The sequence below is a fragment of the Arachis ipaensis genome, chromosome B5, assembly GCF_059453495.1.
Source record: "Arachis ipaensis isolate K30076 ecotype BB chromosome B5, ASM5945349v1, whole genome shotgun sequence".
Lineage (NCBI taxonomy): Eukaryota > Viridiplantae > Streptophyta > Magnoliopsida > Fabales > Fabaceae > Arachis > Arachis ipaensis.
In genome coordinates this window covers 5,913,684-5,939,232 of record NC_142440.1, presented here as the reverse complement: position 1 = coordinate 5,939,232, position 25,549 = coordinate 5,913,684, and the positions used below count along the sequence as shown (strand labels likewise).

The window sequence follows — 25,549 nt, the reverse complement described above, 5'->3', positions numbered from 1 at the left end:
TTGCCCCATTGAATCTTTGGTGTGCAATCCACCATGGAGGGAACCATTACTTTGTTGAAGACTTCTCCAATTAGAGTTGGTGATCAGGTTGATGAATCTACTGTATACTTTATCGTCTTTTCTTGACTTTTCTTCCTTGTATTAAGTCTTTTCAACATTGCAAGCCACTGGTCGGCATCGATACTACTCACTTGTATGGCAAGTATGGAGGTACTTTGTTCCTGGCTATCGTGCAAGATGGAAACTTGAATATTTTACCAATTGCGTTTGCACTTGGGGAAGGAAAAAATGCAGAGTCCTGGAACAGTATCCTCACTTGCATCGGCTAGTAGCACCCTAAACCTCTCGTGGAACCATATGAAGTGGATTGTCATCTGCTTGACCTTATTTGGCGGTGGCAGCTCTTCGAATAGAAACCACTCCCAAGCTGGTCTGTCATCCTCCATAAAATTTTCAAAGTCAGTGAGGCACCTACTAATAGCCTTCCCATCGATGGGCAACCCCAGCTGATGCGCCACATCTTGCAGCGTGATGGTGCACTCTCTGAACGGCATGTGAAAAGTGTGCGTCTCAGGACGCCACCTCTCAATGAATGCGCTGACCATAGGCTCATCCAACCAGAACCAACAATTATTCAGTCTGGCCAAGTGGTACAAACCAACCCTCTTTAAATAAGGTATGATCCTTTCATGCATTGGCAGATTCTGTTGTCTCCAAACGCTGTAAATAGTATACACCTACTGGGCTGCATTACGTGATAAAAATAACTACACCGTAATTAAATTCTAATATTTACAAGCTTAAACTATAAATTATTACTACAAATGTCCTAATCTAGTACAATAACTACGTAACTGTTATCTATCTAATCCTTTAGAAGTGAGAATAACAAACATAAAAATTCCAATATATTAAAACATAATCAATAAATTATTGATAATTCTAATATATACATTAATCACATATTTAATATATATGACTGTCTAAATACAAAAATAGAACAAATACTAATGTATGTTAGAACAAGTTACAGATTCATCATTTTTAAATTTTTAAATTTAAATTTTAAATTTTAAATCTTAAATTTTAAATACTAAACTATAAATCTTAAATTCTATATTCTAATTCCTATACCTTAAATACTAGATTTTATATTCTAAACTCTAATACTAAAAAGAAAACAAACTAACATCTTTATTGATGTTTTCGGCAACGTGGACAATGCTGTTGAGTCCATACAAACAGTCTTTGTCTACCATAGTCCCACTTGAATATGCACGCTCTAAAAGATTCAAATCCTCTCCCAGCCTCCTCCATTCTCTCTCAAACATTTTCTCTCTCTAACCAAATTCCCTCTCCACCCCAAATGAAGGATCCGCCGGTGGCTATCGCAGTTTTATAACCAACTTTCACGTAAATCGTAATACTCTCTAATAATTTATGGCAGCCATTGTTTTTTTCATAAATCGCTATAGTTAATAGTAATTTATGTAACCTGCATCTCTTTCAAAAATTGTTACAGCTTCTAGCAGTTTCTGTCTAGCTTGTTTGTCTATGTAAATTGTGGGTATTTATAGTAAATTACGTTCATTTTAAAAATTGCTATAGTGCTACACGGTGTAGCGATTTATATAGATAAAGAAAAGTATACGTATCAAATTTTACAAAGTTATAATATGATAAAATTGAATTTTAATAATTTTATTTAAGTAAGTTGTCCTTTATAATAAATTTAAAATTTTAGGATCGCGTAGTAGGCACGCTCCGGGATGATGAGTGATCAAATGTTTCAACCTATTATATTTTTATTCAATTTGTGTCCTTCGAATAAGAAAGCTTATTAAAACATTCATTTCCCCAACCAATTATTATTTGAATAATAAAGTTTTGTTTGGCCAAACAAATGACTGCGTCTTAGTGTTTGTCTCCTCCTTCAACTCTCTTCTCCTCCGTCTTCTTCTTCATTCCTTTTTCTCTCTCTGCACTCCATCCATCACACCCTCCTCTCTCCTTTGTTTTTGAACCCTCTCTATCTCTCTCTCTTCTGTCTTCTCCATTTCTCTCTTCTCTCATCTTTCTATACATAAACTAAAAGCATTTATCTCATCCAATATTACATACACACACTACTTCCCTTATTTTAAAGCCAAGGGGGGGAAAAGAACAGTTTTTATAAGGAAGAAATTTATTCAATTCACTCCTACTTCAATTCCATCCTATATTATTAATAACTATACATCAAATCAAAAACTATATATATTAAAATGTTTTTACTAGTTTTGAGTTAATATATAATTCATAATTCATTCTAATAATAATAAAAATAAATCTCTCTTTCTCTCTCTTGGGTTTGATGTGTCTATGGCTGGTTTGGATTTAGGAACAGCTTCACGCTTCGTTCAAAACCTGCACAGACCAGAATTTAACCTGCATCACAACCATCATCATCATCAACATCATCATCATCATCACCAACAAGATTCTGAAGAAGACGCCAACAACAACCACCAAGATCACTATGAGGATGATGCTCCCCACAACCACACGGGTTTGGACCTCGCATCGGCCTCCGCGGGGGACGTCGGCGCACGCCGTCCTAGGGGTAGGCCGCCGGGATCCAAGAACAAGCCCAAGCCGCCGGTCATCATAACCAGGGAGAGCGCCAACACGCTCAGAGCACACATCCTCGAGGTAGCCAGCGGCTGCGACGTCTTTGACAGCGTCGCCACCTACGCCCGCCGTCGCCAGCGCGGGATCTGCATCCTCAGCGGCAGCGGCACCGTCAATAACGTCACCATCAGGCAGCCAGCGGCCGCCGGAGCAGTAGTCACGCTCCACGGCAGGTTCGAGATATTGTCCCTCTCCGGCTCGTTCCTTCCGCCGCCGGCTCCCCCCGGCGCCACCAGCTTAAGCATATACCTCGCCGGAGGTCAGGGTCAGGTGGTCGGAGGGAGTGTGGTTGGGGAGTTGATCGCGGCGGGGCCGGTGATTGTGATCGCTTCTTCGTTCACAAACGTGGCTTATGAGAGGTTGCCTTTGGACGAAGATGAACAGCAGCTTCCAGGTGGCGGCGGCGGTCAGGGTTCCGGTGGTGGTGGTAATAGTCCGTTTGGTGACCCGTCCTCAGGGCTTCCTTTCTTTAATTTGCCGGTGAATATGCCGAATAATGTTCAGTTGCCATCAGCAGTGGATGGGTTTTCGCGTCCACCACCACCACCACCACCACCATTTTAATTTGATTACTATTGCACTCTTAATCTAATTAATGTGGATATTCAAAGTGTTGATCCAGCAATTTTTGCAACTGCGCGCCCCTTCATCATGATCATGAGTATGCCTTTCTTGAATTTGAGGTCAGCAAAGTCAAATCGTGGACTACTACATATATATATTTGTTCTTCTTCTTCTTCTTCTTGTAGTGTGGTTTATTCAGTGAGTCATGTCATGTGTACTTTTTTTTAATCACTTGTTTTAATTACTTTGTTATATGAATTAATTAGTGTTTGTCTCAAATGTTTTTTTATTTCAATTTTCAGAACTTTAGCTTGCCACTGAACTATATTTATAGTATGTTAGTGTTCTGTAATGTTGATCTTTCTCTTTTTTAACTTCAAATTTCGTCTCTAATTAATTACTATCAGCTTTTGTATTTCATAATAATCATATCCACTGGTGCCTTCTATTTTATATACCTACATATCCCTAATTAAGGAGGATACATATTTGATATAAATATAACAAGCGATATTATAGATACATTAGCGGTCTTAATATAATTCCGGCGTTGAATAATGTATATTAATAAACCGCACATACATATAGCTTAGCATAAGATCAAATATAGGAACTTCAAGTTGGTGATAAACAAGAATATAATATAATCATCATGTACTCTAATTACATATAACACATTATCAATTTTTCGTCAATAAATCTTTATTAATTTTCCGCATGTTCACTGCCACACTCTATATTTTAGTTTGGATTATTAAGCCTATTCTTGATAAGCTTTCCCCACTGCAATAATATATGTATAGGGAGAAATGATATATATAAATAAATAAGCCTTTACCAACTCAAAAGGCTAACTTATATATATGCCATGCATCATCAAGCTAAGCTTTCCTGTCATTTTTGTTTAATTTGTTGCTGCATCCATGGAAGTCAAAATTTGTGAACCGAAAATCTGATAATAGTTTATTTTAGAATTCTTTTGATTGAAGTTTGTTCTAATAAGAATTAAATTTTCTGCATTTTGCTTATTTTTATGAGAGCTAAGCGTTTCATAATTATGTAAAAGAAAGAAATTAACGAAATGTGTGCCTTCTTTTTGACATAAAATTACTTATCTTTAAAGTTTAAAACGATAAAATAAGATAAATGAATAATTATATTTTTAGCACATATTTTTATAATATTTTTTTAAAATTTGTGTAAATTTTTATAAATTTCGAACTCTAATTTTTTTTTTGTCATAAAAATATGAGTAAATATCCTCTTTAATTTATGATTATTTATTCGAAAAACAAAACATCTTTTTATAATTCAAAAATTTTTAATTAGTCTTAAAGTAATTAGTCTAAGCTTGAAGTATCAAGGATCGCTTAGTCCAATAACAAAAGTTGCTTAGACCAATTAATTGTATAGTTAGAGACTGATTAAGAATTTTTGAATTATAAAAAAATATTTTTGTCTTTTTGACAAAATAGTTAGAAATTATAAAAGACATTTATTCTAAAAATACTAATACTATTTTATAAAATTGTTTGTTCAAAAATTTTAAACTAATAAAAAAAATTAACACAATAATAATACGTCTTAACCTAATGCTTGGACTAAAACTCTTGTGTGAATGAAATCAAATTAAACCTAAAAAAAATACAATAATAAGGAACAAATATAGCTAACCAACGAGCTATAACTCAAATGATATAATCTTTCAATTTTCACTTAGAGATCTTGAATTTGAGTCCCACTTCTAATTAAAAAAAAAAAAAAAACATGGCTATTTGGCTAATCCACTTGCTTAATTAGTATTATTAATATTATCTCAAATTAAAAATATTGTTAGAAACGCTTTCTAACTCTACCAAAATAATTAATTATAATCAGCAATACTATATAACTAATAAATATTATTATTTTAAATTAATACGTGATCAGTAATAATTTATTAATATATTTAGAGAAATTTTTACACATAAAATATATAATTTACATTTATATTTATTAAAATTTGTATAAATAAATCAACATAATTTACACCCACATTTACTATAATTTACACACATATATATATATAAATCAGTAAAATGAAGTATTTTTGTTAGTTAATAGTCGACCAAAATTACTAAAATATGCTTACTCCTAACACTTTCTGAATTATAAATTGTGAAATCGATTGCGTACATACCAAGTTCTCCTTTGTTTGCCGGAATAGCACTCATGTTATTACAACTAAGTTTTCAGAAGCATGGAGGGTCTAATTTCGAAGTTGAACGACTCATGAATTATATATATGTTTTAGATAAGCAAATAATTATATACATACGAGTAGTTGTAGGTTCGCTTAGGCAGCTAGGTTTCCGGCGCCCAAAGGATTTTAATATAGCAAACATGTAATGTCAACTTTTAGTTATTCCCCACTATATTATTATTTTATATTTATATGCTAAGTGGGTTGCATATTTCTCTAATGGAGAAAGTGCTGGGTTTGCAACCATAGTAGCTAGGGAAACCGTACTACACTTTGATCAAACAAGCGCTTCTTTCTTTCTTTATATCGTATTCCTCCCCCGGCCCTTGAATGCATTTGATTCCATAAAGCACTTAGCTTCGAGAATATGCTGCCAAAATAAACTAGTTTGCCCCCGTCCAACCAATGATCTTTGGTTACTATTACGTACCTTATTAGATGGTTATAAACATCTAAGATGTTTTCTGATCTCAACATATTTGAAAATGGAGTACTAGCTAGTTCAACTGTATGTTCAAGTGAAAAAGCTTGAAGAATTTTAATACTAGTTTCTTTGGATATGACACTTAATTAATACTTTAGTAGTTTTGTAGAATATTTTAAATTATATATATCTTGTTGCTATTTTAGCTACATTTTTAATGTTTAGATCTGAGCATTATTGAATGATTGAGTTTTGAAAATCTCTGACTTTAATTTAAGCAAAACTAAGAATCTCTAGTGACGATCATGTAATTAATAAGGTATAGCCAGCATAAATATATAGATTCTCTCTGACAATCAATTAGTAAAGTATATAAGTTGCTTTTGTTTTTGAGACTGAAATTGAGTATTGTGTTTAGTAATTAGAATTTGGAACTAAAATTAAAATTTTAAGATATAAAATTTTAATTTTTTCAGTATTTTTATAAAATAGAAATATAGCGAACTGAAATTTTTAAAGACAGAGATTGAAATTTTAGTAATATTTAAAAAAAATATTTAATTTTTTAAATTTTAAATTTATCTTAAATCAAATATGATACTAATATATAATTTATTTCAATATATTTTACATCAATACATTACAAAAACTTAATTTACTCTCTATCTCTTATTCTTATACTTTTTGGTAAAGTTTTTTGAAGAGGTGTTTGTACTTTTCAAAAGCACAAACACCTCATTTTATATTTGGTAAATCAAAAAGTTCACGTGCTGTACTTACAGCTTTTAAAAGTTATGGGTGATTTTGAAAGCACCTAAAGAAGAATTTTTTAAAGTTGGCTTGTGCTTATCAAAATTAAAAAGTCTAATATAACTTCATATATTAATTAATATCTAAATTTAAAAGTTATTATAATATTTTTAAATTTTAAAAATTATTTTAATAAATACATTTGTTGTTGTTTATACCTATTAAAAATTATTTTTAATTTAATTTATCAAATTAAAAAAATTAATTTTTAAAAATTAACTTTCATAAATTATTTTTATAAAATAAAAATTTTATCAAACTAAACCTTACTCTTTTTTCTAAACGTAGCGATAACAATGAGAGACATTCTCTTACCACCAATATAAAATTTCTTCCAAATTTGAAAAGTGAGACAATAATCGCCTCTAGTATTAATTTATATTAAACTGGTGAGAAATTTATTGATTCAAGAACTAATCCCCACCAAAAAAAAAAAAAAAAGAATAGTTATATATAGATTTATCTTGAGGGAACTTATTCAAGTTTTCATAATTATTTACTAGTGAAGGTTTTAACACAGTTGATGAGAACATATATGAAACATGGTATACGACACCTGAGGGGTTGTTGGGAAGAAAGATTCCAACTCCATCCCTAACATAAATTATTACCGCAAGTTTGGTTAATTAATAATTAAGTTTTTTTTTAAAAAAAAATAGAAAAAGAAGAAGATAAAATAATAGTCTTGAATAAAAGAATCAAACTGAGACTTAGTCGTGTGTGGAATTTATTAATTTAATACCATTTTATCCGAATGCTTGCACCCGTTTGATTCTAAGATGTCAACTTTTCAAATATAATATACCACAATATAGAGCAGTTGAATTTTATATTTAATTTCAAACAGAAAACTTAGTTTTGTGTTCAATTTAATTAAATAAATCATACTAGATGTATATTATAATTAATTATTAAGATAAAATATATAATAAAATATAAAATATATAATAAAAATAAATTAAATTATATATATTTATATATAAATATATAATAATTAATTTTAATAGTTGATTTTGTGCGTACAAGTATTAATTTTGTAATTCAATATTATATGTTGAAAATCAAGAGCGACAAAGCATAACCACGTTATATCGAGGGCTGTTTTATGATGTTTGTCGTATAGTGAGCATTATGAGATGAGGCCAAAATTACAATGATGTCAAAGTACTACGGAGTTGCTTTGGTCTTATATTTGATCAAGCTTTAAACATTAAACAATAAAAGGGCATAGTACATATAAAATTCAAGTAATGATGAACATACACTTATGTTAATTATTGTTATATATATCTTCTATCACCATGGGACATGGGATGAAACTTGAAGGTCTAGTATAATATATATTCTGGACATGCTGTCCTAACTCCAAAAGATGCTACATATCAACCATATAATATGGCTCCATTTCATCACAAGTATATGAAGTAATAATAATGTAACCCCATTTCAGGAACCTCAGCAGCAAACTAGTTAAATATTATTAATTTTTTATAAATTATAAGCATTATTTTAAGATAATATTCAAACTTATCATGTATTTATATAGTTTAATTAATTATAAATACTAGTATATCAATAGTATTAACGTGCACTCTTTTATTTATTAAATATATATAAATATAATAAAAATAGAATTAGTTGAGATAATAATTAATTTATAATTTATCTAAAAAGTTTTAGATTTAAGTTTTGGAAAGAGAAAAAAAATTAAAATTATATATAAAAAAAGGTATCTAAAAAAGAAGTTGCACATCAACCATTTCTATTAGATGCATTATGAATTAACTTGTAAAAAAAAAAAAAAACTTTAAACTGTCATGTACGGCAACTACGCCAATAGAGCTAAGATGAGCTTTGTTTGACCCTTCAATCTGCTAAGAGGAAGATAATAATAACCTTTTGGGTGTAGGTGAGTGAAATACGCTTAAAGATGTCACAATCTGAAATAATGTTTAAACTTATGGGAGAACACTGTATCAAAAGTTTCCCATAAAGTCAAAGACGATTTTTGCTTACTTTATACTTCGCTTTCTTTGATTCTACCCTTGTGTTCTGATTTGGCCGAATTAATCCAACTTCTAAATGTTGGGTCAAATTTGAACTGTCTTTCCTTTCTTGCTTGATTGAAATATGTGCTCCAATCATTTTAGTGAAGGTAATGCCAAATGTGACATAATAAAAAGAAGAGACTTTAAGAATAATGAAAGTAAAAAAAAAAAAAAAAAAATCTTACATGTTCAAACTTCAAATGAGACATGTAAACATAACAACTAAACTATAAGTTCAACCTTAATCCCATCACCACTTAAAAAGAAAAATATGTGCAGGCAAAATTATCCAGATTAATATAAGGGAATTTTTCATTTTTTTTTTTTTTGTTATATAGATTGAACAATTTTCAATTCTAGAGATCTATTTGGCCACGTCATAATTCGAACCAGGATGCAACATATTAAGAAGCAACGACCAAAACCCTCGGTTGCCTTCAATGGTTTTTGCGTACAAATTTTCAACCTTTTTTTTTTTTTTGTTTCCTTTGTACTTTTTTTGGTGTGGGGTTAGAGGCAGTGAACAACTTGCTGATCCCAGTTAGCCCAAATTTGAGAAACTGTGCCAAACCTAATTGTAAGATCTGTAGAAAACTAATGATGAAAAAGGTGAAGCCCAATTCTGGATATGGATTATGAAACTGTGACTGTTGACCAAAATTGTTTGCACCCTTTTTTAGAAAGAAATGACTCCATAATAGTTATCCATCATCAAAGTGGGCCTATAACTTGTACACATGATTTCTACTTTAAGCCCAACACATTTCCCATTTTCCTTAAGCAAGCCCAAAAGCAAAATGAAAGCTAAATAAAATAAGCACGTAGTTTCCTTTTCATGGTAGCAAACAAGCAATGTAGAAAAAATGAAACGATAAAAGCAACAAAGGTTCCTTTCATGGCGATAAAGTATAGATTAGCTGATAATTGACAGGGGACCTACAATTTAATATGGTTTCTAAGTGTCTTTTAGACACAAGAAAAAAATAGTTAGAAATTTAAGGCTTTTAGATTTGATTGATAGAAAAAGGAAACTACATGTCTATATTTTGCATTAGATGATGAGCATGAAAAAGCCTTTTGGAAGTTATCAAGAGATGAGGCCAGCAAAGCATACATTTGAAGAAACAAATTTATCCAATCCGCCGTATAAAGAAGGGTTACATTACAAGGTAAGAAACTTAATAGGGACAAATCCACAGCCCCAACAACTTGAATTAGTCAACATAAGATAATTTGGAAATCAATAACACTATTCATACACTAAACCCTCGTAATTCGGTTGTTATTAATTGCGTATGAGAACATTGTTACAAAAATCCTATCTTATCTAGAGGTGTTTATGGTGCAGTTCTGGTTTAGAAACTGCACTAAACCACATTCTTATATAACAAAGTGAGTTTAAAGCAGTTTATACTTTATAGTAAGGTAAAATTAAAATTTAGCAAAAGAAAAGAAACAGGGGATAAGATATTAATTATGAGTTATATTACTGAAATCTATGAGTTATATTATTACATTAAATATCCTGAGAATAGAAGTCAATGATCTCCTTCAAATTGAGCTGGAAGAGAGAAGAGGCATCGTTTTGCATTAGCCACAGCATATGCTCGAACAATATTGAATCCACATCCACAAATATCACACTCCTCTCGTTGCTGGTGAAGTGGAAGTGATCCTTCTCCGCCTTCTTCATCGAAATTTCCATCAAAACCCTGAATGGATTCTCTCGCAAGATGAAAGGCTCCACCATGAACACCCTCCTCTCTTTCCCAACCACAACAGTCACCGGCCTCTCATGATCATCCAACAGCCCATCATCGCCCACTGGCCTATACCCCATCCGAGAGTTCACGGAGCGTCGCCGGATCAATGAAACCGGCATCACCAAGCAATCCATGGAAGAGGCTAGAAGAATAGAGATTGAAAATTGGAACAAGAAGGGAACAAAACAAACTTAGCAATTTGGTTATTTATGTTTGCATGGTAAGTAGCCGTTGGAGAGTGCTTACGCGTGTGAGGAGGCGCGTGGTGTGAGTGTATGAGGTGGCCTCTCGCTTTCAGTGGTGTTAGGCTCCTGGACACGCAAGTTATATTGATAACCCATTCTTAACTTCGTTAGCCAGCAGCGTCTTTAATGTTAAATTATAGTTACCATTTCATATTCAATGTGGACATAAATATGTAATACTAATATCATAAATCATGTGACGCATCAATTCAAGATTAGGTTTTCAACATTTAAAATCCCAAGTGATATCCACATGAATATTTTTAAAAAGGGAGCTAGTTGTCGTTTCGTGACTCTCAGTATCCATTTAGCTGGATGAGAATGACATTGACGCCTTACATCAGAAATTAATTAATACTACTGCGTTTTAATGATCCCTCATGAAACTAACACAACAATTAATTGCAAAAGGTATTTATTTAAATATGGAAATAAGTTATTCCTTGCTGAACTAGAAATATAGCGAGTATTTAAAATTTTGAAAACATCTGCCTACTAGATTGGGAGTCAAAAGACCAAGAAATGTTGAAAAACGAAAATGAAGAACCGAATAGGGGTTGGGTATTGTGTTGGTACGTCGGCGAGAAAATATTGTGGCGCATCCATACACGGTCCAGAAGCTGATTGGGTATCAACATAAGTCGTCATGCGAAGCCATATTCTAAGTGGACTTAATCAAACTTGGTCATTATCATGTTACTCTACACTTTACACGGTTTTTCGTCCATTTCATACCATAGGCCATAGTGCAAACTACCAACCAAAATCGTGATTTTGGCCACATATAGTGCTCCAATTCCTAAATTACAATTCAATCAAATCACACATAAAGCTCGGGTTATTAAACTCAGCCATTTGTATATAAAATATATGTATTTCTACGTGTGTCCCTAGTGTGATGATCACCACCTAACCTATGGCTTACTTTAAAACAACTTTTGCACCCATAACCCATCACAAATATTAGAAGAGAATAAAAAGCTGACATCCCATAATTTAATAATGCATGTCAAAAGGAATTTGGACAAATTTGGCTGCAAAGTTAGTCTTGGTTGACCAAACCACATCTTTGTCAAAGCCAAAGCAACCAGAAAGAATTTTACTCAATCTATGGATGAGGCAGGATAGCAATTTGATGTCCATTGCCAGAGCGCTTTGGTAAGCTTAACTGCTTAAGCAAAGCCAAAGAGTTATATACCACACAGCAGTAAACCTCAATTTTCTAAAAATGGACACGTACCTCAGATGAGCAGAACACAATACAAGCACCTAATGAACACAAACGGATCAAATTCCGCAACAAGCTCAAAAGACTAAAAGCTATCATCACTGGCAACGTTAGCATCACCTGAATTATGATTTTAAAACCCTAATCAACATAAAAATGGAGAGAAACAAACTCCAGCCTTAGGATAGGCTCTTCGAAATCAGTCCCAATAAGGCATGTTAGCATTTTAGAATTTGACCTCTAGCCACTACATTCAACAGTCATCATAAAAATACCCCGCCCCCGCACTGCACTGCACTGAACTCTTCAAACCTAAAATCTGTCCTCACTGCTGAGTTTGGCCAGCCCATAGTTGATGATGGTACATCGACATATTATGAATGGGCTGACTAGCATTATTGTAGAGTCCAGGCCCCCTATTAGGAGGACTCTGATCATTATCGTCAGATGATTCCGAGGAAGCCCCCTGAGAGGTAGGACTGGTTGGAGTCATAGGAGCGCCAAAATTTAGCATTTGGGTTGATGGCGTTGACGAAGGCCCTGATTTATTGTTACTTGAGCTATTTGACTTTTTGCCATCTTCAATAAAGCTACCCACAATGACCTGTTAATCATTTTAAATAAGCCACACAGTTTAATCATTCATGCCGAAAGGGGAGGAAACCCCTTCAATGCCTATGAGGTGATGAACTATAAACAATTTTAGATAATCTATAGAGGGTTAAGGCCGAGAACCTATGAAAAATAGATATAAATTTTCTACCACTTAAGAGCGTTACCTGTACTGGTGATGCTGCAGTTAGCGTTCCAGCAACTCCACCCCCTAAAACTCGTCCATCGGAACCTGCAAGGGAGACATTCAAGCCGCCCGGTCTGCTTCGATCACTATTATTTTCAGAATGTAGTAAAGAACCTGACAGAGATATAATCTCAAATCGGCCCTGTAATGAAAACATCAAGTGAAGAAAATTATTAAACCTATATGCATAATAATGTAATCAGCCAACAATGTCAAATAATGACATCTTCAGATCTTTATATAAATTTGAAGCTATATGGAATGGAAGATTCTGAGAAACCTGGTTCCTTCTCAAAAAACAAACCGCCATAAGTCCAAACAGTGAATTTGAAAATAATTTTTAAGGGGTAAACCTGAATGTGATGTGAATCAAATTATTCCAACAAACTTGTTTCATTTTCAATATTATGTGAAGAAAAATTGAAAATAAGAAATGAAAACACCTTTTCATTGTTTTCTTTATTCTTTTCTTTGTTAAAATTTAAAAACAGGAAACATAAATCACCCTTAATATGCTCAATTATGTGTTCCAAAACTTGGTTCAGTGAAGGTCAACAACACCAACCAGGAATGAAATTAAGGAGCATCTACAAATAGTAGTTATTCTCAGAATTAGTAATTAGGACAAAAACCATACTCCAAAATGTACCAAACTACTGACCCCCCATCACCACTACCCAAATTATTATCAGACCAACAACTACTGGTCTAAGAAAAATAGGTTAAAACAACACTTGAAAAAAAACAAGGGAAGTATTTGGTATCTATTTTCATTTTCTGACTTTCAATTTTGGTGTTTTTTTTCTTTTCAAAATTTTGTGATGGAAAAAGAATAAATAATAAAACATTTTTTTAATTTCCTGTGTCTCATAATTCCCTTCACAATCCTAAAAACAAAAAATATAATAAATGAGTGCTGATCAGAGGATTAAATATACATCAAGAAAATGAGTGCTGATCCATGTGTTTATTTAACATTTTTAATTAAGCAACCATGAAAAATTCTCATCAAGACATTCTTATAAGTAATACTTCACGTAAAGCTTCACAGCATTCTTAGTTGTTGGATCAACAGAAAAACCTGAGATAGACAAGAAAGGGAGTAGAAAGGATGACTTTTAACCTGACAAATTAAATTGTGTGGAAGGCACTTCAAATTATGAAAGATCTTTCCTTCACTGGCCAAATTACATATGGATACAGAATCCTTGTGGAGCTACACCATACAATGTAAGGTCCAGCTCCCTCCAGCAGGAATAAATGTCCAAAGAACATATTTTCCAGCTCATTCATGGATAAAAAAGAAAAATATGAAAACATTTCATATGCATCTCATAACTCAGATTCTAATCCAATATCATTCAAATCAATTTTAAGGTTTTTAATCCTAACTGAACATGCAGAATTCAGTATACCTTTTGAAACCTTTTCTTAAAGTAGATGTCCCTAAGTAGTTCCAGTAATTCAAGATTTTATGATTCCACATCTCTTCAATGGCACAGAAAATAACGCTTGCAAATTATTTAACCAACCAAAAAGACGGGAATATAAAGAAAGGATGTTAAATTAAAGATACAAAACTATTATTTCAGCTGGTATCCCACAAGGTACACAGGCTTTCATGTTGTATTATGAGGTAAATGAAGCACTATGATATATAATAGTGATAGATTATACATTTAAAAGCAAAATAGTGGAGAATATGGAATATGTTGATTACATGCTAGACAACAAGAAATGCATGTAGTTTCATGTCCTCGCCAACCCATACTTTTAGGAATATGCATATCAATTATCAAGCAAGTATATATTATACCATATCATTGATATAAACAATATTAATAAATCTTTCATATCACAGATAAACAGTAGTTAATATATTGTAAAAGGGACCTAAAAAAGTACCTCGTATGTCACAGTACCCCCCAACGTTGTCGGCTGCTTAAGGGTGACATTACAGATTGCACCATTAGCCGAAAGAATGACTACAGTCCGAGGTCCTTGCTGGCAGAAGGCCATAATTTTAGCTGCAACATCCTGCAAACAAGAGAAACATGCCAGTGAGAAGAAGGATATAAGACAATGGATACTTAAGAAGAAGATGATTTACAAACCCACCTAAAAAGAAAGTAATTCACAATATAAGATTGCAATACAGATACAGGTGATCTACACTATCAATGCAATTTATAACATAACCAACCTTCAAAATCCTGAAAGCCAAGCATTATATCGATCATCACTAAAATGGAAAGAGGCAATCCAATAACACGGTACCAACATCAACACTCAATGAATACATGAATCCTTCATGCCACTTCCATTTCCCAAATATATTGAGATACTACAGTACACAAAACAATCTAAACTCATTGGAAGTATTAACTCTGCTTCTATTTCAAGCATCCATTGAACCAAATAGTTACTTGCTCAAAATCAAAACCCAAAAGAATGCAACTAAGAAGATAGATAATTATTTAATATCAGTGATTTGTAGACTATATAGAACTCATAATCATTAGCTTCATCTATGTCTCAGTGATCCTACTGCATACCTCACCAGACTCCACCAAGATCACGTGCGGAGTAAAACCTATCCCACCAGCTCCTGCACATTTCAATAAAGAAAGCCATTAATCGATAACCAACGAACCAATGACATTTAAAAAGAAAATTACTTCAAACAAATAATAGTACCAAGCGCATCCATCTGCTTCTTGCCGGAGCCAGGAGGCCTCCCTCTGTGCTTCTTGGCCAGAGGCTCCGATGAGGGGGTTGCGCCACCGCCACCAGAACCTCCGGCAGAGGAATCGGCGCGTGGTGGTGCTGCGGGAGAGGGAGAGGCGTGGGTGGTAGAGAGTCCCAAGGCAATGTTGCCGTCTGGGGAGTACTTCCGGGGTCGGCCCCTCTTCTTCTTGGCGGCGGAGGCGGAGTCGGTGGTGGGGAATCCGCAGGGCTTAAGGGCGGAAGAGGAACCGTCGTAAAGCGCGACGGTGTTGTTGTTATCGTTAGCGGCGTTGCCGTTGTTGTTGGTTGGTGGAACGGGCGGCTGCTGGTGCTGGTGCTGGTGCTGGTGGTGCTGCTGCTGTTGCTGCTGCTGTTGTTGCTGGTGCTGCTGATGCTGGTGGTGGACGACGGAGGTAAAGGGAAATCGGGCGGTGGTGGGAGCCATCATGGAGGGAGGGTATTGGGTGGGTCCCATGCCGACCATCATGTTGGGAGGAGGTGGTTGTTGTTGGTGGTGGTGGTGGTGAGGGTGGTGGTGATGGGAAGGTTGGTGGTGGGGTTCCCGAGAATCCATGGAGAATGCGGTTACGGGAAACGAGAGAAGTGAGGTTGTTGGCGATGGTTGCGGTGCTGCCTCTAATTGAAGGCAAGATTTGAAGAGAGAGAAAGAGAGAGTGGGATTTGTATAAACAAAACAAAATACGAGTGAGTATATCACTGACTCGGCTGACTGGAACAATGGGAACGCGGACCCCAACACTCTCTCTCTCTCTCTCTCTCTCACTCTCATTCATAAATACACACATTGCCTGGGAAACCTTCCCTTCCTTCTTTTCTTTGGGTTTATTAATTTAGGGTTTTGTAATCTCTCTTAGATTTCCATTTTATTCCCCTCCTCTTTTTCGCCTTATTTACTATTCATCGTCCTCTCTCACTTCTCTACTTACTTCTCTTTGCCTCTTCACCAATTTAATCACATGCCCTTCTTTACTACTTTTTAATTATAACTTCTCTTCTATTATTACATTACTCATAAAAATATTTTCTAAACTTATTAACGACGAAAATAATCTCAAAATATTTTAAAATGCGATAAGAATTTCCAATCATTAAGTATATATCCTCAAAAGAATTTTAAAAATTAAATTTTGATATTACTTTTAACAAGTATAGAAAAATAAGATATTTTTATTCTTAAAACTTGATATTTTATAATAAATAAATTTCTTTCTGTTAAACTACTCTTCTATTTTAGTCCATGACAACAATAAAGAAATCTTGTGGCCACAAATTCAACCTAACAGAATACATAAATTCAATTATAATTTTAGTCTTTATTATCTTATTTTTATTTTTGAGTATATACTCATTTTGGTCCTCAAAAAATTTTAGTCCCCAACTAAAATTAATTACTCGATTGGTCCCTAACAATTAATTCCGTCAGTCACTTAGGTCCTTGGCTCCGTCAACTCTAACGGAAGACAAAATGGTCCCTGAAAATTTTAACATGGGATAAAATGATCCCTGACAACTCTAACAAGGGATAAAATGATCCCTGACGCCTTTATTCGAAAACGACACTGTTCTTCCCCAATTTTTATCATATCTCGCACAACTCTAACATTCATACTCTCCTTCTTCACCTTCATAGTCTTCTTTTCCATCTTTTTGTTCCTCCTCTTTAGCTCTAAGATTAAGCCATGGTGTAATTGTCACACGTGTCGCACCTACCTTAACATGTCATGGACCACACACTTCTTGAATCTTTGTGACTAGTACATCCACCTCCTCTACACTTCACCCACCAAAAACATCCACTTCCACGTCTTTGATAACATCACCTCCAACCCCGACAACATCCACGACATCCTCAAGACCAAGTTCCACAACTACTCCAAGGGCACGTCTTTCTCCACTCTCCGGCAAGCAATATAGATTGTTGGACATTAGGACATCATGAGAAGATTCTCCTTTGACATTATTTGTAAATTCTCATTTGAAATATACACCGAGTGCTTCATTCCTTCTTTTCCGGAGTCTTAACAAATGACTTGCTGTCTGGATTCATAGGATCCATTGAAGACGACAATTAGTTGAGAGACATAGGCATTAGTTTCCTGAGTATGAATTAGTTGAGAACAAGTTGAGAATTTTTTTTCTTTTTTTTAGATAATTACATCTCCACCCAATTTCAAGCAAAGTGGGCGTAGTTCCAAAAAACAGTAACAAAAATAGAGCAATAACTACAAAGACAACATAAAAACTAGCATAAAACAGCAAACAGGGAGCAAAAGAATATAATGATTTTATCTCCTCCAAAGACACTTTAAGATGAACCTGATCAGTTATACAACATCAAATCATGATCATTCTCCTTCCAACTTTTACTCTGCAGAATTATTGGCCTTTTTCATAGATCAGTAAATCATGCATCAAAGATCAATTTCATATGTCTTCTTATTCACCTTAGACTTGATATTTGCACTCATAAGTACATCAATTACTCATATATTGCAGATCTTGATACTATCTATTTGTGCATTCTACAATTCCTCCTTTAACTTCTCTAATACCAACACTCCATTATTAAAGACAATGTTATTTCTACATCTCCATGTGCACCATATTACAGAAAAAAATAACACCATCCACACTTCCTTCGTATCTTTCCTTATCTTTCTATCCATCCATACCTCAAAGCATTTTTTGGTGGTTCCTGGCCAAATCCAAATCACATTCCAATCCACCAAGATTGATCCCCACAACTTTCATATACGATCACATGAAAAAAACAAGTGATGTACCATCTCCAATCTATCCTTACATAAGACACAAAAGGATTCCGCTTCTGGTACAATCTTAAACTTACATAATCTATCTCTAGTATTCAATCTTTCAAAAATTACAAACCACATCAGCAACTCAACCGTGAAGGATTTTTTTTCTTGTGAACATTAAATTTATAGAGTGTGTATTGTGTAGTTTGAAGTTACAGTGTTAGACTATTAGTGTTATGTGAGATATGATAGAAATTGAGAGAGAACAGTGTCGTTTCCGAATAGAGGAGATCATGGACCATTTTGTCCCTTGTTATAGTTGTCAAGGACTATTTTGTCCTCCGTTAGAATTAACGGAGTAAAGGACCTAAGTGACTGACGGAGTTAATTGTTAGGGACCAATCGAGTAATTAATTTTAGTTAGGGACTAAAGTGTCCAGTCTAAAATTATTTGAGGACCAAAATGGGTATATACTCTTTATTTTATCTTTAGTTGTATAATTTTAGTCTTTATTATCTTATCTTTATCTTATCTTTAGTTGTTTTTATCTTATCTTTATTTGCTTTTATCTTTCATAGGACAATGTTCTATATATATTTAGTTTTACCTTCATAGTTTACAACACACTTCTACAATTCAATCAATCAACAATCAATAAAATTTCTTTATCTATTTTTTTTCTATTCTTTCACAATTTTATCAGTTTCTATATCTTTTTATAAATGGACTAAAATTTTTTTAAAAATAGAATTTTGGTTTATTTTTTGTATACATTTTTTAAATTGTTATTTAAACATTCCTACCAAATTTAGGATAAATATACAAGTGGTTTAGTAAATACAAAAGACTTATAAAAAACGTACTTTTTTTATTTTTGTTGTATTTCAAAACGTAAATAAAGATAAAAGTATTTGTTAGCCAGATTTTAAAAATTAAACCCAAAATTTAACATAATCCAATATAATTTATTGGGATTTTGGTGGTATCATACTTAAGGGTAACAAATAAGTTTAAATTCGTTGAGCTAATCTGCGTAACTCGTCAAAAAAGATGAGTCGGTCTGAAAAATTAAGATCGTCACACTTTGAAAATCCGCTTAATCTGCACCGCTTAAACTGTGGGTTTTGGCAGGGTGAAACGGGTCTTTCCGGCGAGCCTAGCGCTTTTCTTTTGCCAATATTGATTTTATTATTTTGTTTCAAAAAATTTGATTTATGATTATATTTATTATATATTTATAATTATAAAGATTTCAATATTTGTGAATTTAAAATAATAATTTTTTTATGTCTTTAAAAATTATAAATTTATTAAAATAGTTGTGAAATTATATATATTATTTAATATTTAATAGTAAAAAAAAATTGCGAACTTGGCCTGCCAATTCACTGTTAGATAGAGTGGGGTGAAATTTCAGGATTGCCTCATTATGCTGGGCGGGACAGGATGGGCCAACCCGCCAAAGAGCGAGCTTTTCGCAGGTGGGTGCCACCCCTAATCATACTCCCTATTTGGTAGAAATTTTTATATATATATATTATACTGGAAATGGTATTTTTTAAGATTATGAATTTTTAGGAGTGTTAATTTTAAATGTGACACTATTTTATTTAAGGAAAAAAAAAATTGACCCTCATTCTCCTAAAGTAGTGCAAGCGACGATGACGATGAAGTAGGACTAGGTCCAGTTTGAGTAAATAACTTAAATAAGTTCTTCTGAAAAAAGAGTTTAAATTATAAGAATTTTTATTAATAGCAGCTTATAAATAAGTTATTTTGTGTTTGGATTTTTAGTTATAAAAGTGCTTATTTTAAAGTTGTAGCGTTTGGATAAATAACTCAAAAATAATTTTTTTTTACAGAAGAGAATGAATATTAAAATAACTATGATAACAAATATTTTTCAATATTGAATGTTGATTTTACATAACCTAATCACTGATATTGTGTATGATATGGTAGGTGAAAAAAATAAATATAAAATGTGTGTCAATGTATATTTTGTTGCTATTTTTTATTTTTTTTACTCCTATTAGAACTCCATTCTCCTTTATTGAGGTCAATAACTTGCTATAATTAACTATGAAAATAATAGCAAGTTATAAAATCACATGTGAAAAAAATAAAATTAAAACTAAAATTTCATACCACAGTTAAATACAAATTTAATAATAAAAAATAGAGTGATAAAATGATAAAAAAATATATGCAGTAAGTTGTTCAGATGCAATATTGTCTGAAAATGGTGGTGGAGGATCAATACTTCTATCAGATGAATCATTACGTGAAAAAGGGAAAATTTGGAACATTGCGTGAGAATGATGGTGGAAGACCAGTGCTTCTAGCAGACCTTGCGTGAAAATGGTGGTGATGAAGGGTCAGTATTTTTTACAAGTCAAGAAGAAAAGTAGATTTTTTATGTTTTAAAATTAATTTTTTTAAGGAAGTGATAGAATGACTTATCGAGAAGTAGAGAAGTCGTATATTTCTACTTCTTTGAAAAGCTATAAATTAACTTTTTGAAAAGCTAAAAACTTTTTCTAAAATAGTGCCAACATGCAGATTTTGACTTCTCATAATCCAAAAAAAAAAAAAAAAAAAGTAGCTTCTGCTACTTACCAAACGGACTCTAAAACTCTTGGTAAATCTATGTAAAAATGAGTTAGTTTACTATTGACAAGTACGAATATGATTAAAATTATATGTATTAAAATTTATTTAAAGTTGGACGCTAAGGTTTTTTTTTTTTTACTTCTAAACACTCTTATTTTTGTTTAAAAAATTAAAAAAATTAAAAATTAAAATCAGATCATTTGATTTTATTTTCTGCTAAACTATCTCCATATTTTGGGAGGGAAAAAATAATATACTTGAAAATCTAAAATTTGGTCCTATATTAAAATTGTTCCCCTCTTTGGCCGATAACCATCTTAATAAGTGAAAAGTTATCTAGAATTTTACCCTATGTGTAAAAAGTTTTATGAACAATTAAAAGACATGTCTCAAAATAAATATATTAGAAGAGAAAAGCGCGAGTAAAATAGGCAAGAACATGTCATTCTACTGTTTTGGACATTTAATAGTTTTTATGAATGAATAGAATGACAATGCAAAGGATTTTGAGTGTGTTTTCCTCTTTAACCTCTAATTTGAAGGGTCAAAATAAAAAAGATAGAGATTTCAGATTGATGGCAATAGTAATCACTAACGTTTTATATTTGATTAGGTATTATTAAATCGATAAAAAAAATTTTAATAAAATTTTAGTGTGTTTGATAAATTTTTAATAGTAAAAATAAAAGTATTAAATAAATATTTTTTTAAAAAAATTATAATTTATATTTTTTTTAAATATTTTTTACATAATAAATAAACAAAAAAATACTTTTATCTTATTTTATCCAAACATAATTAATAAATAAAAAAATATTTTTATATGAAATATTCAAATATAAAATCTCTAAAATACTTTTACTTTTATAAAAAATATTTTTAAAAAATATCATAAAAAAAAAGATGTTTGTAACTCATTCATCTTTGATCTTTCCCCCACTTCCTTCAAAACAAGGCATCCTTTAACTTTGTCCATTATAATTATAAGTGGGATTTCTCATCAAATTTTAATTTTTCAATTAAAATCACATTGAGTCAACCATTCAATTTGAGGACCAAAATCCACATCACTTCGAATTGATTATATTGGAATTGGAATATTCATTACTGTTGAATATATCCGTTTTTTATCCTGATTTATTATTATCCTTTAAATTGGCATAGAAACTCGAAAGGAGAGCGTGCATCATCAAAGCAGATTGGTGTCGTTGCTAAGTCTCTTCGTTTCGCTGCTTCAAAATTTCTAAGCTTGCGTGCAGAAAACACACCAATCAAACCAAACGCTGCTGTTACTGCTGCCACGACGTCGTTTTCTGTATTCCATCTGACTAAATGGGATTCTTCAAAAAGGTAGCTGGATTGTTAGGGTTTTCGAGGGACGAACCCCATGACCACGATCCCAGGCACGATGCCGACGCCGAACCCGATGCTCAACCTCGTGCTGCACCGTTTCGCGTCCAGGAAACTGGGCTTCCGAGAAGGGGCTTTAGCGTTCCCGCCCAAGTCGTCGTCGATCGCCCCCAACCTGGTCCCGTTATCACGCCTTGTACCTCCGGCAACGGCGGAGTTCAGGTCCGTCAATCGTCAATTCAATTAGCCAATTTTATTTTTCCCCTTTTACTTGCTTGAATTGAGGGTAGTTTTGGTTTTGATTAGCTTTGAATCGAATCTAATTTCCTGAGACCTTGAATCTAATTTGCGCGACCAGAAAAGGGCTTAACTTGGTGTATTCGGGATGCTCAATTTATGCTTTTTATTTACCTTCTGCGCTGCTAAGTATCTGAATTTCAGGGTATAAATTGGTAACTGTTGTAGTGTTTGTTTTCATGGTCATGATCATGAAGAATGCAGATCATATGGCCCTTCCATTGTTTTCACTTGGAGTTCCTGCATCTATATATAGAGAGTAGAACTGCTATTGACTGCTACATTTTTGTATCGTGTTTTTTGTTGTTGTGAGAATGTTATTACTATCATTCTTAAACTAGGAAAATCTTATTCTTGTGGAATGTGGAATGTGGAATTTTGCAATATCGTTAACCTAATTTTTTGTTTTTATGCATTTTAATGGGGTTTGGCATGACATGTATTGACTGAAAATAGAGGAATTAGGTACTATGGTAGTATTGGTAACATATGAGGCTTGTGCATGCTTTACTATCTTCTGCTGGATTTAGTTTAACTATGTATGTTATATCAAGCATTAAGCCTATTCTGCTCACTTTTATGTCACTTGAATTGTTAACGGTGAAATTTTAGACTGCTCGCTTTGTCATATGCCTTGTATCCAAAATATTTCACTGGCCTGTTAATGCATATCAATGAGCATTGTCCTGCATGATAAGAATCGTAACTTTTCTGGCCTGAAATCTGGATAAGGTTTTGCATTGCTTCTTGCTTATGCAGTTTCCAGTGCTTCATTTATTGCGGGTTCTGCTAAATCTGATTGATGCATTTATTTTGTTTTCTCAAATACATTAGGGGAGTTGCATAGTTAGATGACATTTTGCATTTTTAAACTTCCCCCCCTTCCTTTGTCCAGTTATTCACTGATGAGCACCTAGCAGGTCATTAATCTTTTTGAGTTGTCGTGTTTCTGTTTATCAGGGTCTAAAGTGGTATGCAAAGCGTCTTAGGATAGATGAAGATGGAGATGTAGCAGACGAATTCATTGAGGAGATTTCTTTAGAGTCATCAGCAGCTGCAGTAGATCATTATCAAATGGAGCCAAGGTTTAAGCTGAAGTACAATACTAAACCGGTCAAAGTGAGAAAACAGATCATGTCAGATGAGAGGAAACTTCAGCATTGTGTGGAACACCAGGGCAGATTGTTGTTGGTATAAAATATCCTTACATGAAACCGGTCTAGAAATTGATTATTTGGACTTTCTGTACGGTGGGGGAAGTTGCACAAGAAAGGGTCTAAAAACTAGTGTTTTAAATGAGCTTTACTTGATGGTTCCTTTATGCTCTTTGGATATATCTTAAGTTATGAATATGCCTGGGAAATGCTTGTGGGGATTCAATGTAAAATTTAAGAAAGTCCGAGCGAGTCACCCTACAAATTAAGCTTCTGAATCTTCTCTCTAGTAATAATACACAGCTTTTGTGTCAAGTTTCTGCATTTTTTGGTACAAACATTGAATAATGTAATGTAGAAGGGTATTTGATTGAGCAGGACCATGTTGGAGGAGAGTTATGGAGCTCTTAACTTCCAAGCTCCAAGTAGTAGACCTTTTTGGTTTTTTCCAATGAAGCTCCTTGCGAGAAATGGCAGTGTCCTGTAATTATTGAAATGTTGCACGTTTGATTCTGCTAACCAAAAAGCCGATCTGTTCTTTGTCTCTTTCTAACTACTGTTTTAAGTTTGTTATGCTAGATAGTCTGATATTATGTGAATGTCAAAATTAAGGGTATAAAAACAGGCCATCGATAAGGAGGGTGGTTGTTACCATCTGATTACATGTGCCTGGCTTGTGTCTCTGTTCTCTTCTTCTACATAATATGTAAACTAAACGTAAATGTTTCATTTGATTTGTTTGCCAATAGAGGCATTCATTAGCGTATTGAATTGAATTACCGATAAGGCCATTATAAGATTAACCATTGTAGGGAAACGCATTTATTTAACAGTGAAAGCTTTTGTTCAATTATTGAACCATATCTTTTGGCATACTTCTTAGTCGTTGTTTTGCTATTGTGAGTTTGCCAGAGCACACTTTTGCATAATGCAAATGCAATTATTAATTCTTGACACTTTATTTAGTGTTGCTTGTGGTTGTGGGTGTCAATTTTATACAGCTATAAATTGATACTTGGTGGTCCAAAATTTGGACCATACATTGATAAGGTGAATGTAATTTATCTCTTGTGTTGAAGAAGTTTTGGTGGGTATGGCGACACTTTGGTCCACTGGGAACTATTTTTTTACTCCCATTTAATTGGAGCCAGTAACAGCAAATTAACCAGATTAAGGAATAGGATTTTGAGATTTTCAGGACCTAGTTAGTAACATGGTTTCTTCCTCAACTTTGCACCCATGACCACTACTTTTGATATTCGATATTCGATATTTATTTTTCACAGGCAATTATGCAAAGTTATAAGTTAAAATGACGCACGCCTGATGAACACAAAATAGTAATTTTCAATTGATCCTGACATTCTTGTAATGATTAAATCCAAATATATAGTGGGGTTAGATAGATTTTGCTACCTCCTAATGGTTCAAGTTGAAGACAGAACACGGGAAGATCGGCACAGAAGACTCTGAAAAGAGCTTTTGATCTATCTATATAACCAAAAGGCTGCATATATTGTTGTGATTGTTGTTCGGTTTAAAGATACATTGGCCTATTGTCTATTCAACATGTCTCCAACATGCTAAATTGAGTATTTATCTATTTTGGTTTCTAAAAATTTTCGGACCAGAAATTTTTGTTCCTAACTAAAATTAATTACTTGATTGGTCCCTAATAATTAACTCCGTCAGTCATTTAGGTCTTTTGCTCCATCAACTCTAATGGAGGACAAAATAGTCCCTAACAATTCTAACAGGGGACAAAATGATCCCTGACCCCTCTGTTCGGAAACGATATCGTTCTTCTCCAATTTTCATCATATCTCGTATAACTCCA

At 33.2% G+C, this 25,549-nt stretch overlaps 4 protein-coding genes across 4 annotated transcripts; 2 read left to right on the top strand and 2 right to left on the bottom strand.

The window, feature by feature from the left end:
• Positions 1–1,880: 1,880 nt before the first annotated feature.
• LOC107642652 (AT-hook motif nuclear-localized protein 23) lies at positions 1,881–3,634 on the top strand. The gene has a single exon (XM_016346064.3). The coding sequence runs from the start codon at positions 2,362–2,364 to the stop codon at positions 3,232–3,234; it is 873 nt and encodes a 290-aa protein (XP_016201550.1). The 5' UTR covers positions 1,881–2,361; the 3' UTR covers positions 3,235–3,634.
• A 6,380-nt stretch (positions 3,635–10,014) lies between these two features.
• Positions 10,015–10,717, bottom strand: LOC107641651 (auxin-responsive protein SAUR77). The gene has a single exon (XM_016345132.3). It carries the CDS (start codon positions 10,653–10,655, stop codon positions 10,275–10,277), a length of 381 nt encoding a protein of 126 aa, XP_016200618.1. The 5' UTR covers positions 10,656–10,717; the 3' UTR covers positions 10,015–10,274.
• A 1,069-nt stretch (positions 10,718–11,786) lies between these two features.
• LOC107642651 (AT-hook motif nuclear-localized protein 8) lies at positions 11,787–16,442 on the bottom strand. Its single transcript, XM_016346063.3, has 5 exons — positions 15,491–16,442; positions 15,349–15,401; positions 14,699–14,830; positions 12,774–12,935; positions 11,787–12,598 (listed from the first exon to the last, which is right to left on the bottom strand). Exons 1-5 carry the CDS (start codon positions 16,308–16,310, stop codon positions 12,320–12,322), a joined length of 1,446 nt encoding a protein of 481 aa, XP_016201549.2. The 5' UTR covers positions 16,311–16,442; the 3' UTR covers positions 11,787–12,319.
• A 5,479-nt stretch (positions 16,443–21,921) lies between these two features.
• LOC107642650 (phospholipid hydroperoxide glutathione peroxidase) lies at positions 21,922–24,256 on the top strand. The gene is made up of 2 exons (XM_016346062.3): positions 21,922–22,483; positions 23,519–24,256. The coding sequence occupies exons 1-2, from the start codon at positions 22,244–22,246 to the stop codon at positions 23,753–23,755; spliced, it is 477 nt and encodes a 158-aa protein (XP_016201548.1). The 5' UTR covers positions 21,922–22,243; the 3' UTR covers positions 23,756–24,256.
• The last annotated feature ends 1,293 nt before the right edge of the window (positions 24,257–25,549 follow it).